This window comes from Hypanus sabinus, chromosome 10 (genome assembly GCF_030144855.1).
Source record: "Hypanus sabinus isolate sHypSab1 chromosome 10, sHypSab1.hap1, whole genome shotgun sequence".
Taxonomy (NCBI): domain Eukaryota; kingdom Metazoa; phylum Chordata; class Chondrichthyes; order Myliobatiformes; family Dasyatidae; genus Hypanus; species Hypanus sabinus.
The window spans coordinates 74,585,534-74,599,459 of record NC_082715.1 but is presented as its reverse complement, the minus strand read 5'-3'; the positions used below and the strand labels follow the sequence as shown (position 1 = coordinate 74,599,459).

The 13,926-nt window shown below is 42.7% G+C and overlaps 2 protein-coding genes across 2 annotated transcripts in view; both read right to left on the bottom strand.

The window, feature by feature from the left end:
- The window catches only part of gfral (GDNF family receptor alpha like), a 104,612-nt gene extending 93,907 nt beyond the window's left edge, over window positions 1–10,705 (bottom strand). Inside the window, exon 1 of the mRNA XM_059983457.1 lies at window positions 10,687–10,705. Within this exon, the coding sequence (XP_059839440.1) occupies window positions 10,687–10,705 (19 nt within the window). The remainder of the gene's footprint in view (window positions 1–10,686) is intronic.
- Window positions 10,706–10,726: 21 nt separating this feature from the next.
- Window positions 10,727–13,926, bottom strand: part of hcrtr2 (hypocretin (orexin) receptor 2) — a 64,196-nt gene continuing 60,996 nt past the window's right edge. Inside the window, exon 7 of the mRNA XM_059983456.1 lies at window positions 10,727–10,947. Within this exon, the coding sequence (XP_059839439.1) occupies window positions 10,727–10,947 (221 nt within the window). The remainder of the gene's footprint in view (window positions 10,948–13,926) is intronic.

Sequence of the window (13,926 nt, the reverse complement as noted above, 5' to 3'; positions counted from 1 at the left end):
TTCTCCATCTCCCTCTGGTGCTCCCCCCACCTTTCTTTCTCCCGAGGCCTCCCATCCCATGATCCTTTCCCTTCTCCAGCTCTGTATCACTTTTGCCAATCACCTTTCCAGCTCTTAGCTTCATCCCACCCCCTCTGGTCTTCTCCTATCATTTTGCATTTCCCCCTCCCCCCACTACTTTCAAATCTCTTAGTATCTTTCTCTTCAGTTAGTCCTGACAAAGGGTCTCGGCCCAAAACGTCGACAGTGCTTCTCCTTATAGATGCTGCCTGGCCTGCTGTGTTCCACCAGCATTTTGTGTGTGTTGTTTTAATTTCCAGCATCCACAGATTTCCTCGTGTTTTCTCCTGACCTCATTATTTCCCTTGTTATGACTTCACAATCACCTATCACCTGCAAACATGTACACCTCCCCTTCCCCACCTTCATATTCTGGATTCTGCTGCCTCATGCCCAGTCTTTTTAAGACCATAAGACCATAAGACATAGGAGCAGAAGTAGGCCATTCAGCCCATTGAGTCTGCTCTGCCATTCAATCATGGGCTGGTCCAATTTTTCCAGTCATCCCCATTCCCCTGTCTTCTCCCCATACCTTTTGATGCTCTGGCTAATCAAGAACCTATCTATCTCTGCCTTAAATTCATCCAATAACTTGGGCTCCACAGCCACTCGTGCCAACAAATTCCACAGATTTACCACCCTCTGTCTAAAGTAATTTCTCCACATCTCAGTTCTAAATGGACGTCCTTCAATCCTGAAGTTGTGTCCTCTTGTCCTAGACTCCCCATCCATGGGAAATAACTTTGCCATATTTAATATGTTCAGGCCTTTTAACATTCGGAATGTTTCTATGCGATCCCCCCTCATTCTCCTGAATTCCAGGGAATACAGGCCAGGAGTTGCCAGATGTTCCTCATACAGTAACCCTTTCATTCCTGGAAGGATCTCAGCTCAAAACATCAGCTGTTCATTTTCATCTACAGATACTACCTAACCTGCAGAGCTCCTCCAACATTTTGTGTGTGTTGCTCAGGATTTCCAGCATCTGCAGTCTTCCTTGTATCTTATGAAATAGAAGGCATGTTTGAGCTTTCTGTGATTGTGCCCATCAGTAAAGATAAGGGAGAAGAAGTGAATATAAGGGAAGATTGAATAGATTAGGACCCTGTATGCCTGCCCATTAACCTGTTAATGCATTCAGCCAATATGTGGCAGCAACTCAATGCATAAAAGCATGCAGTCATGGTCAAGAGGTTCAGTTGTTGTTCAGTCCAAACAGCAGAATAGTGAAGAAATGTGATCTAAGTGACTGATTGTGGAATGATTGTTCATGCCAGACGGGGTGGTTTCTGTTACTCAGAAACTGCTGACCTCCTGCCACTTATGTGCTCAACACTCTCTAGAGATTATGGAGAATAGCGCAAGAAATGAAAAAATATCTAGTGAGTGGCAGTTCTGTGGGCTAAAATGCCTTTTTAATAAGAGAGGTCAGAGGAGAATGACAGGACTCGTTCATGCTGACAGGAAGGTGATAGCAACTCAAATAACCAAGTGTTACAACAATGGTGTGCAAAAGAACATCTCTGGATGCACAACACATTGAACTTCAAGTGAATGGCCTACAGCAGCAGATGAGCACAAACGTACACTCAGTGGCCACTTTATCAGGTACAGAAGGTATGTAATAAAGTGACCACTGAATGCATAATAAATTAAAAAATAACACAAAAAGAGAGCAAAACAAGAATAGTAAGCTAGTGTTCATGGGTTTGTTGTGCATTCCGAAATCTGATGTCAGAGGGGAAGAAGCTATTCCTAAAATATTGAGTGTGAGTCTTCATGCTCTTGTATCACCTTACTGGTGGTTGTAATGAGAAGATGCCATGTCCTGGGTTCTGGGAATCCTTACCTGAGGTTTTTATTTGAGGATCACCTTTTGAAGGCGTCCTCTCTGGTGGGAAGAATAGTGTCCATAATGGTGCTGGCTGAGTGTACCACCCTCTGCAGTTTTATCTGATCCTATGCAGTGGTCCTTCCATACCAGACGGTGATGCAACCAATTAGAATTCTGTCTGTGGTACAGCTGTTAAAATTTGCTTGTGACTTTGGTGATGTACTAAATCTCCTAATGAAATATAGCCACTGACATGCCTTCTTTCTAATTGCATCAATATGTTGGGCCCAGGATAGATCTTCAGAGATATTGACACCCAGGAACTTAAAGCTGCTCACCCTTTCCACTGCTGACCCCTTGATGAGGACTGGTGCGTGTTTCCTCAATTTCGACTTTCCTGAAGTCCACAATCAATTCCTTGTCCTTACTGATAATGAGTGCAAGGTTGTTGTTGTGACACAACTAACCAGCTGATCTATGACACTCCTGTGTGTCTCCTCATCACCGTCTGAGATTCTGCTAACAATAGTTGAATTGTGTATTCAATGAATATATAGATGGTGTTTGTGCTGTGCCTAGCTATTGTATTATTATAATGTTCCCCTGGATTGAACTTCTAGCTTCCCAACTCTATATTCCAGTGGTGTTATCTAGCGCCCGAGTGACACAGACAGTAAAGTTGCTGCCTCAGAGTGCCAGAGACCCAGGTTCAGTCCTGATGTCGGGCACTGTCAGGTTGGAGTTAACACATTTTCTCTATGGCCACAAGGGATTCCTTCGGATGCTCTGGTCTCCTTCCACGTCCCAAAGAAGTGCCAGTTGTCTGCTGTAAACTGTCCCAAATGTGTGGTGGAGGGTAAAGTGTGGATACAACATATAAATGTGTTTAAAGTTAGAGTAGTTAATGAGGAGTGCATGGTTAGCACAGATTTGGTGGGCTGAATGGACCATGGTTGAATCACTTTATGATTCAATGGCATCTGGAAGGATGTAAAGAATGGTAAAATTTAGAAAAAATGTGAAAAATATAATGGATTTCCAATTATTTCACACAAATAATTATTACTAGGTTTGCAATGAGCTGATTGTATGTTTCCGGCATATTGCATTAGTGAGCGGGTAACATTTATGATAATCATACAAAATCCACAGTTACCTCATGCAATTTAGCCCAGCTGCCATGGATTAAGTCAGCTAACTGAAATACCAGTTAAAACATTTAGTAAAGGGACACCTGACTTTAAATAGTCTGGGCTGGATCTTCAGAAAGCGATTAAAACCCCATGAAAAGAGTCAATTGGTTCGAGGTGAATGAGTGTGTGTGTGTGTGTGTGTGTGTGTGGTGGGGTGGGGGGGGGGGGGGTGGGAAGAGATACCAGTCCAAAATTGATGATGGAAAATAGCCAAGTAAGACTTTTTTTTAAATAACTGCTTGCGTATATATATCGAGACATTGAAACATGCAGTGAAAAGTGCTGTTTGTGTTAAATCAAATCAGTGAGGATTGTGGCTGGGTAGGCAGCACATAAAAACAGAAATTGCCAGAAATACTCAGTAATCAGTCAATGTCAGTGGATAGAGAAATGGTTGATGGATCAGATTCATATTCAGATTAGGTGTAATATTTATACAGCTATAATGCAGATATATACACTCAGAGGCCACTTAATTGCATACATCTGTACACCTGCTCGCTAATGCCAATATTTCATTGATAACAATGCATAAAAGCATGAAGACATGGTCAAAAGATTTATTGTTTTTCAGGCCAAATATCAGAATGGAGGAGAAATGTGATCTAAGTGATTTTGATGGTTGAATGATTGTTGGTGCCAGATCGGGTGGTTTGAGTATCCCAGAAACTACTGATCTCTTGGGACTTTCAAGCACAACAGTCTCTAGAGTTTACAGAGAATGGTGCAAAAAACAAAAACAAAAATTCAGTGAGTGAAAGCACCTTGTTAATGAGAGAGGTCAGAGAGGAATGGCCAGACTGGTTCAAGCTGACAGGAAGGTAACAGTAACTCAAATAACCACATGTTACAATAGTGGTGTACAGAAGAGCATCTTGAGTGCACAACACATCAAACCTTGAAATGATGGGCTACAACAGCAGAAGCACATGAATATACACTCGGTGGCCACGTTATTGGGAACCTCCTGTACCTAATAAAGTGTATAATCTTGAATCTGATACATCAATAATTTCCCTTTCCACAGTCACCGATTGCTTTACTGTGTTTACTGAGCGTTTCCGGCACCCTTTGCACATGCAATGAAATTCTTTATTCACATGAAAGTACGTGAATGTACCATGCACATATGCAGCAAAAAGCAAAAAAAAAGTATGGTGCAAAGTAAAAAGATGCATTCTGAAACAGTTCAAAAAGTAATGCTGAAGTGATAATAACCAAAGAGGTGGATTAGGAGTCCAGGAATGTGGCAGCACCACTGTGAAGGAGATGTGAGAGAGGTGACTCTGGTTCAGGAGTCTCACAGCACTGGGGAAGAAACTGTTCTTGAGTCTGGTCATCTTGGCTTTCAAGCTCCTGAATCCTCCCCGAAGGCAGAAGGACTCAAGACCCTTCATTGGAGCTGCCTTGGATCTGAAAGGTCTCAGACTATGATGGATCATAATAGTACTGAGTTACAATTGTACCTGTCAATCTCTGGTTTTCATCACATGCAAAGCAGATGAGGGTAAACTTACAAAAAAGATTTTAAAGACTAGTTTTATTTGTTACAAATACATAACTTGTCACAGTTATGGAGAAAGTGCAGACAGAATAGGCTGCAAGATCATAATGAGGTAAATTGTGAAGGGAAAAGTCTATCTTATTGTACAAGGGGACCATGCAATAATCTTGTATCAATGGGTTAGTAGCTGCCCTTGAGCCTGGTACAACATGTTTTCTGGTTTTTGCATCTTCTGCCCAATGGAGAAGAGAAAATGTCAGGGAGGGAGGGGCTCTTGATTATCTTTGCTGTCTTAACAAAACAAGGAGAAACTTAGACATTGTGGGGAAGCTGGTTGTTGCAACATACTGACCTGCATTTACAATCCTCTGCAGTTTCTTGCAGCCATGAGCTGCTGCCATATCAAGCTCCGATGCTGTTGCTTTCTATGGTGCATTGATAAAAATTGGTTGGTCAAAGGGCCTGTTTCAGTACCTTTTGACTCCTCACTGAGACAAAAATAGTTGAACCCACTTCAGTTAGATGCCTTCAGCCAGCATGCACCAAGCAGAGAGCAGACATCTCTGTGCTGGCAGCTGGGTGGAAAAGGCATGAAAGAACAGGATCAGAAACCAGATACTTGGATTCGTGAGCTCTCTTAATGAAAACCATATTTCCAAAGTCTTCATTAGGGTATAATATTTATCTCCTGGAATGCATCACAACAAGCTTTTAAATCAGCTTCCTATGCAAAAGCAGATTAAGCAGCTCATTAAAGTTAATCTCTTTGAAATGCTCTTAATACACCATTAGTATATAGAGAGGCATCAGACTAACGTAGAGGAGCAGCAGAGCAGTTCCAGTGATCACTGTTCGGGGTTCAATTCTCTCAATTGCCTGTAAGAAGTTTGTATGTTTTCTCCGTGACCAAATGGGTTTCCTCCGGGATCATCTGTTTCCTCCCACTTTCCAAAGGTGTATGGGTTAGGGTTAATGAGTTGTGGGCACGCTATGTTGGAGCTGAAAACCTGACAATACTCACAAAATCACCCAGCACTATCCTCGCTGCTTTGATTTGACACTAATGATGTATTTCAATCTATGTTCTGATGTTTCAAAGTACGTATGGTAAATAAAGCTAATCTAAATCAAATCTAATCTGTTTTTTTGTGCTATTTGACTCTGTGACCCTAATTTAAAGTTTGTCTGATAACTCTGACATATTTATTTTATAGACACAGTATGATAATCGGCCCTTCCAACACAATGAGCCTATGCCGCCCAATTATACCCGTGACCAATTATCCACTGACCCGTATTAAGAGGAAACCCACACGGTCACAGGGAGAATGAATTGAACTCCAGCTCGCTGCTGCTGTAACAGCATATACTATGTGCTGAACTACCGCGAGACTATAAAGCACATGAGCAGAATTAGGCAATTTGGTCCATCAAGTCTGTACCACCATGGCTGATTTATTATCCCCCTCAACCCCATCCTCCTGCCCTCACCGTGTAACCTTTTACACCCTGACTATTCAAGAACCTATCGACCTCCGCTTTAATATATCCAATGACTTGGCATCCAAGGCTGCCTGTGGCAATGAACTCCACAGATTCACCAACCTCTGGCTAAAGAAATTTCACCTCATCTCTGTTTTAAAGCGCTCCTCTACTCTGAGGCTGCAGCCTCTGGTCCTAGACTCCCCCACTATAGGAAACATCCTCTCCACATCCACTCTATCTAGGCCTTTCAATATTCAACAGATTTCAATGAGAATTTCCCCTCCCCACCTTCATTCTTTTAAACTCCAGTGAGTAAAGGCCCAGAACCATCAAATAATCCTCATACGTTAACCATTCATTCCTGGGAAATTTCTTGTGAACCACCTCTGGATCCTCTCCAATGCCAGCACATCTTTTCTTAGCCCAAAACTGCTCACAATGCCGTTCAGCCTGAAGTGGAATTTTGATCTTACATTTTGTGCAGACAAAGTTATAAGACCTTATTTTATCTGGCTTGACGTTAAAAATCCCTGTGACAATCATGAGGTTTTGCCCAGCTGAGAATAGTGCCTCTGATGGTGCTTTTCTGTACAATGAGCATGCTGTTACGGGAAATGATGGTAAAGTCTGCACTCTAGTGTTTTTTCATCAAACTGCAGCTGCATGGGAGGAAGAACTCCGCCTGCACGGTGTAACAGTGTCACACAACATAGGCACACGCCAAGGGTTCTTCCCTTGTGCACTAGGGACCTGGGGTGGAAGCTGTTAAACAGAGAGTGTCTTGTACTAAATTCTTAAGCTGCTACCTGGATATTCCAGCATTGGACACTTCTGCAGGGTGGAAGAGACTGTATCATGTGTTTATGGAGTCTGTAAGGTAGCTTATTATCAAAGTACATACACATTCAGCACTGACTTCAATAGGTACACCTACTAGTAATGGGTAGGACCCCCCAGCCTCACTTCCTCATGGTAAGGATTCCAGGAGGTGCTGGAAACGTTTCTTAGAGCTGTCGACATGGACCACTCCCCACACCACTACAACACCTCCAGCAGCCTGAACCATTAACACAAGGCAGGATGCATCTTATTTACATTCAAATTCTGACCCTACCATCTGCACGTTGCAGCAAAAGTCATCATACCAGGTGATGTTTCAGCTGTGCAGTCTTGGCGAGCCTGTGCCCACTATAGCCTCCATTCCCTGTTCTTAGCTTAAAGAAGTGGAGCCCGGTGTAGTCTTCTGCTGCTGGAGCCCATCCACTTCAAGATTCAGCATGTTGTTTGTTCAGAGATGCTCTTCTGCACACCACTGCTGTAATGTGAGGTTATTTGAATTACTGCCATCTCCCTGTCACCTTGAAGCAGACTGGCCATTCGCCTCTGGCCTTACTACTCAGGTGACCAGACAGCCACCTGTCCGTTCTGTGGTCAGGAGGACCACATGTGCCATGAGTACATGGAGTCTGAGAGATCTCAGCCTCTATCCGGTAATCTCAAGGAGCTGCTCCTCAAGTTCTGACTACACTTCAGTCCCAAGCTCCTGCTCTGCAGCCACCCAGTGCACAGGTGAGTGGTTGGCTTGGAGATTCTCTGAGTTGGTCTGCTCTTGGGAATGGCCAAAGTGGCCTTTCTTGTGTCTGAGCAGTGGGCAGTAGAGGGATCTATCTGAGCCGACTGCCTTTCCCTCTTCTGGGTTTATGTCGGTGTCCAGGTGTCCCTGGAGAAGGAGCAACTGGTCTTTATGGGCACAATGGGGGATTCCCAGGAAATGTGGGGCCCTTAAGGGCTCAAGTTTGTTGTAGATTTTAATAATCATATTGCAATTTTAAACTGTAAATAGTCTATGAAGCCCTGATTAAACTTCTTTAAAACAAAAACTGTTTCTGAGTTATAGTTAAAGTATGTGCTGGCATTGGAAAGGGCCCAGAGAAGGTGCACAAGAATAATCCCAGGAATGAAAGGGTTAATGTATGAAGACTGTTTCATAGCTCTGGGACTGTACTCTCTGGAGTTCAGAGTAATGATTGGGAATCTCACTGAAATACGTTGAATATTGAAAGGCCATGATAGAGTGGATGTAGAGGGTTTGTTTCCTATGGTGAGGGAATCTAGGACCAGAGAGCACAGCTTAAGAATAGAGGGATGTCCAATAAGAACAGAGGTGAGGAGGAATTCCTTTAGCCAGAAAGTGGTCGATCTGTGAAATTCATTGTCACAGATGGCTGTGGACGCCAAGTCATTGGGTATTTGGGTATTTGGGTATTGGGAGGTTGATACGTTCTTAATTAGTAGGGGCGTCAAAGGTTGTGGGGAGAAGGCAGAATGGGATTGAGGGGGATAATAAATCAGCCATGATGAAATGGTGGAGCAGACTCGATGGGCTGAATGGCCTAATCTGCTCCTGTGTTTTATGGTATTATAAGGTAAATGACTATCCTAAGAGATATTACATTATATTAAAAGCAAAATGGCAACTAACAAAGGATAACACAAGGTTAGGCTTATAGTCACAAAGCACAGAAAGAAGCACACTAGGTCTGTGTCAAACATCAAACTACCATTAACATCAATCATAAACACAAGATACTCTGCAGGTGCTGGAAATACTGAAGGACACACACAAAATGCTGAAGGAATTCAGTAGATGGAGTGGAATAAATAGTCAACATTTTAGCCCGAGACCTCTATTCCTTTTCATCGGTGCTGCCTGACCTGCTGAGTTCCTCCAGACTTTTGTGTGTGTTGCTCATTAACAGATTTTTAAAAAATAGTCTCCAATTTCCCTTAGTTCCACTCATCTTCTGCCAACCCACCCAATCTTCTTAATTACAATAGCTATTGAACCTACTAACCCAGACGTGTGGTAAAGACGTCAGGGGAAACCCACAGGGAGAACATGCAAACTTCACACAGACAGTACCAGAGGTCCGGATTGAACCAGATAACTGAAGCTGTGACGCAGTGACTCTACCTGCTGCAGCACTGTGGTATGTCGCGAAAAGGTAGTAGTAGTAGGATCTAGAACACACCAGCCAAAAGACAGAGAAGACATCTCATTTTTTAAGAAGCTGTCAGTTCTTTAATGAGGCTGTTTAAAAGGTTCTGACTGGTTGCATCGTAGTCTGGTACAGCATTTTGAATGCTGCAGAGAATAATGAATTCTGTGCAACACAATGCAGAGCACATCCCTCCCAACCATTAGTTTTATCTACAGGAGGCACTGCCTCAACGAGGCAACACCAATCACCAAAGACCCATCATCCAGGCCATGCTATCATCCCGCAGCTGCTATCAGGCAGGAGTTACAGAAGCCTGAAATCCCACACAATCAGGTTCAAGAACAGTTGTTATCCTTCAATCATTCAGTTCTTGAACCTACCTGCACAATTCTAATTACTACGTCAGTATAGCAACACTATGATCAATTTGCACTAAAATTTACTTCTTTTTTGTCCTGTGTGTGTTCTTTCTTGTAACAATTGCATATGATTTGTACATAATTTATGTTTTCCTTGTGAATGCTGTTTATCTGATGCTTTGTGCCTGTGATGCTGCTGAGTAAGTTTCTCATTACACCTGTGCAGACAAACAAGGTAGGAAAAGGCAGTCAGTCTGTCAAGCCCAGTTGGAACTGGCAGGGTTATGATGGGCCACATGGCCTCACCGGAACCAAGTGTAGAGGCTAGTGCAGTGCTTCACAGCAATCGTAGTTCAATTTCCGCTACTGCTTGAAAGGAACTTATACGTTCTCCACGTGATCAAGTGGGTTTCCTACCACATTCCAAAGATGTACACTTAGGGTTAGTAAGATGTGGGCATGCTACGTTGGTATCAGCGTGGCGACATTGGCAGGCTGGCCCAGGCACATCCATGGACTGTTTTGGACATTGATGCAAGTAATTTCATTCACAGTATGTTTCGATGTACATGTGAAATATAAATTATCTTCCAGAATTCCGACAAAGTTCAGTCTCACCTGGATTCCAGTCAAAAATATATGGGAAAATATCATCACACCTGGAGTATGGTGCTCAGTTCTGATTGCCTCATTATAGGAAAGGTGTAGAAGCTTTAGAGGGAGTGCAGAGGATATTTAACAGGATGCTGCCTTAACTAGAGGGCATGCTGTCCTGTGAGAAAAGGTTAAGCGAGCTAGGGCCTTTTTCTTTGGAGTGATGAAGAATGACAGGTGACTTGATGGAGGTGTACAAGATGATAAGAGGCATAGATAGAGTGGGCAGCCAGAGACTTTTTCCCTGAGTGGAAATAGCTAATACGAGCGGGCATCATATTAAGGTGATTGGAGAATGGTGAATGCTTGGAACACGCTACCAGGGTCGGCGTTAGAGGCAGATATATTAGGGACACAAGAGACTCCAACAGGCATGTGGATAAAAGAAAAATGGAGCACTATAGGGGAAGGAATGGATCGACTGATCTTAGAATAGGTTAAAAGGTTGGCACAACATCATGGGCTGAAGGGCCTGTATTGTGCTCTGTTTTTCTAAGTTCTAAAATAGCAGCTTAGGAAGCATCATCCTCTGTCATGGTGAGCTTTAATAATATGAGTTACAAGTTTAAAAAAATTGATGCCTACAGCGACACACCTTCGCGTTTGATGTTCATTGTGTCGAGATACACAAGTCACTAGGCACCATTTCCAGTAAATACGCTGGCCTGGAAGGTAGTTACGTTTGTAAGCACTATGTTCTCTGATGTTCTGGAGCTGTTGCTGTAGTGTGACATCTGCGCAGTCAAGGACCTATGGCTCTCGGTGCTTGTCCGCCCCCTTGTGAGATGCTCCTCGTTCTGACGGTCGCTCTGGTCAAAGCACGAAAATGCAGTCTTAAACTCTTCCCGAAATTTGCCTTGAAAAAAGAGCAGAACCCTTTCAATCAATCACGAAATCCTCTCAGGTAATCGGTTATTATTATTAGCTAGAAACAAAAATCAGAAAACATGAGATCACCCCCACCTGAAGTTGATGATCAATGATTTTGTTTTGCTGATTAGGGGACTGGTGGTGCTGTTGAATTAGATTGTTCAATTGTTACTTTCTTTGCAGTTTAACAACTAATTTGCCTGTTTATATTTTATATAGCTATCTGTTTACATGTAACTGTTTAATATAATTCCTACTGGTCACAGTATGCATATGCAACTGTTCAGTGTCCCCCCAGTGGTAACAGCTCCTGGTGTGTTTCTGGAAGCTTCTCTTGGTTTTGCATTATTTAAATACGGGCTATCTGATTGGTTTACTCTTATCTACAAATTTGAAAGGAATGTTTCTTACCTATGGTATAAAAAAGTTGAACACATTTCCCTGCTATCTTTTTAGTCCTTTCCTGTTCTTTGCTATTAGCTACTAGACATTTGTAGCTCTATGTTTCCAATTATCTTAATTCTATTAGTGCTTAATTAAACAATCATGAAGCAACAAGTTTTATGCCTCTTCCTTGATTTTGAAAAGAATCTTGGATAAAAACATCAAACTCCTGCAGTGTGGATCTGCAGTCTGTTGCAGAACCATAAGCATCTTTTTCTCCAGGCAAGAATCTGATTTGCAGCTACATTTCTGACTTGCAGACTGCTCAGGGTATGTTATGCAGAAACATTTCCTCTCTGCGCTGTTCATACCCCTCATGGTATTATGTACCTCTGTCTGGTCTATGTGCAGCAGGGAATGGGAATAATTAGGTCTGTGGAATAAAGTCAGTCTGTTGTGTAAAGCAGCTTCATGTTCCTGGGTGTCAACATCTCGGAGGACCTATCCTGGGCCCAACACAGTAACGCATTCATAAGGAAGGCATGCCAGTGTCTCTAATTTCTAATGAGAGAGGTCACAGGAGAATGCCCAGACTGGTTCGAGCAGACAGGAAAGTGACAGTAACTCAAATAACCTCAGGTTTCAACAGTGGTGTGCAGAAGGGAATCTCTGAAAGCATAACACTTCAGACCTTGAAGTAGGAGGGGTCCAGCAGCGAAGACCATGAACGTACACTCAGTGGCCATGTTATTAGGTACAGGAAGTACCAGGAGCTACCTAATAAAGTAGCCAATTAGTGTACAAGTCAGTGATAATAAATCTGATTCAGAATTCTATTTGTTCTGATATATTGTCTAAACAATACATATTTCTTGAGATGTTGTTTAAACACTTTGTTCTCACCTGACAACAACAGCAGTGAGCTTGCATTTTAGTAGAAACGAGCACATCACAATGAAAAACATTTTTCTCTTTCCTGTATTGCAAGAATATACAATTTCTTAAACCATGGAAATAATCCTGGAACAACAACTACTGCCAAGGCTGCAAAGCAGTTCGGAATCAGAATCAGGTTTATTATCACTGGCATGTGTCACGAAATTTGTTAACTTAGCAGCAGCAGTTCAATGCAATACATAATATAGAAGAAGAAGAAAAATAAATAAGTAAATCAATTACAGTATATGTATATTGAATATATTAAAAATCATGCAAAAAACAGAAATAATATATATTAAAAATGTGAGGTAGTATTCACAGGTTCAATGTTCATTTAGGAATTGGATGGCAGAGGGGAACAAGCTGTTCCTGAATCACTGAGCATGTGCCTTCAGGCTTCTGTACCTCCTACCTGATGATAGCAGTGAGAAAAGGGCTTGCCCTGGGTGCTGGAGGTCCTTGATAATGAACACTGCCTTTCTGAGACATCGCTCCCTGAGACGTCCTGTGTACTTTGCAGGCCAGTACCCAAGATGGAGCTGACTAGTTTTACAACCTTCTGCAGCTTCTTTCAGTCTTGTGCAGTAGCCCTGACCCACACCAGACAGTGATGCAGCCTGTCAGAATGCTCTCCATAGTACATTTATAGAAGTTTTTGAGTGTATTTGTTGACATGCCAAATCTCTTCAAACTCCTAATGAAATATTGCCCTCTTTATAACTGCATCAATATGTTGGGACCAGGTTAGATCTTCAGAGATCTTGACACCTAGGAACTTGCAAGTGCTTGCTCTCTCCACTTCTGATCCCTCTATGAGGATTGGTATATGTTCCTCCATCTTATCCTTCTGGAGGTCCACAATCAGTTCTTTCATCTTACTGATGTTGAGTGCAAGGTTGTTGCTGTGACACCACTTCCATAGTTGGCATATCTCGCTCTTGTACACCCTCTTATTTCCATCTGAGACTCTACCAACACTGGTTGTGTCATCAGCAAATCTAAAGATGGTATTTGAGCTATGCCTAGCCACACAGTCATGGGTATAGAGAGAGTAGAGCAGTGGGCTAAGCACACTTCTCTGAGGTACACCAGTGTTGATCATCAGCGAAGAGGAGATGTTATCACCAATCCACACAGATTGTGGTCTTCCAGATAGGTAGTTGAGGATCCAATTGCAGAGGGAGGTACAGAGGCCCAGGTTCTGCAACTTCTCAATCAGGATTGTGGAAATGATGGTGTTAAATGCTGAGCTATAGTCGATGAACAGCATCCTGTCATGGGAGTTTGAATTGTCCAAGTGGTCCAAAGCTGTCTGAAGAGCCATTGAGACTGCATCTGCTGTTGACATTTTGCGGCTGTAGGCAAATAGCTATGGGTCCAGGTCCTTATTGAGGCTAGTCATGACCAACCTTTCAAAGCATTTCATCACTGTAGATGTGAGTGCTACTGGGTGATAGTCATTAAGTTAGCCCACATTCTTCTCCTTAGGCACTGGTATAACTGTTGCCTTTTTGAAGCAAGTGGGAACTTCCGCCCATGGCACTGAGAGATTGAAAATGTCCTTGAATACTCCCACCAGTTGGTTGACACAGGTCTTCAGAGCCCTCTCAAGGACTTCCTGCCTTGAGAGGAATCACTCTCT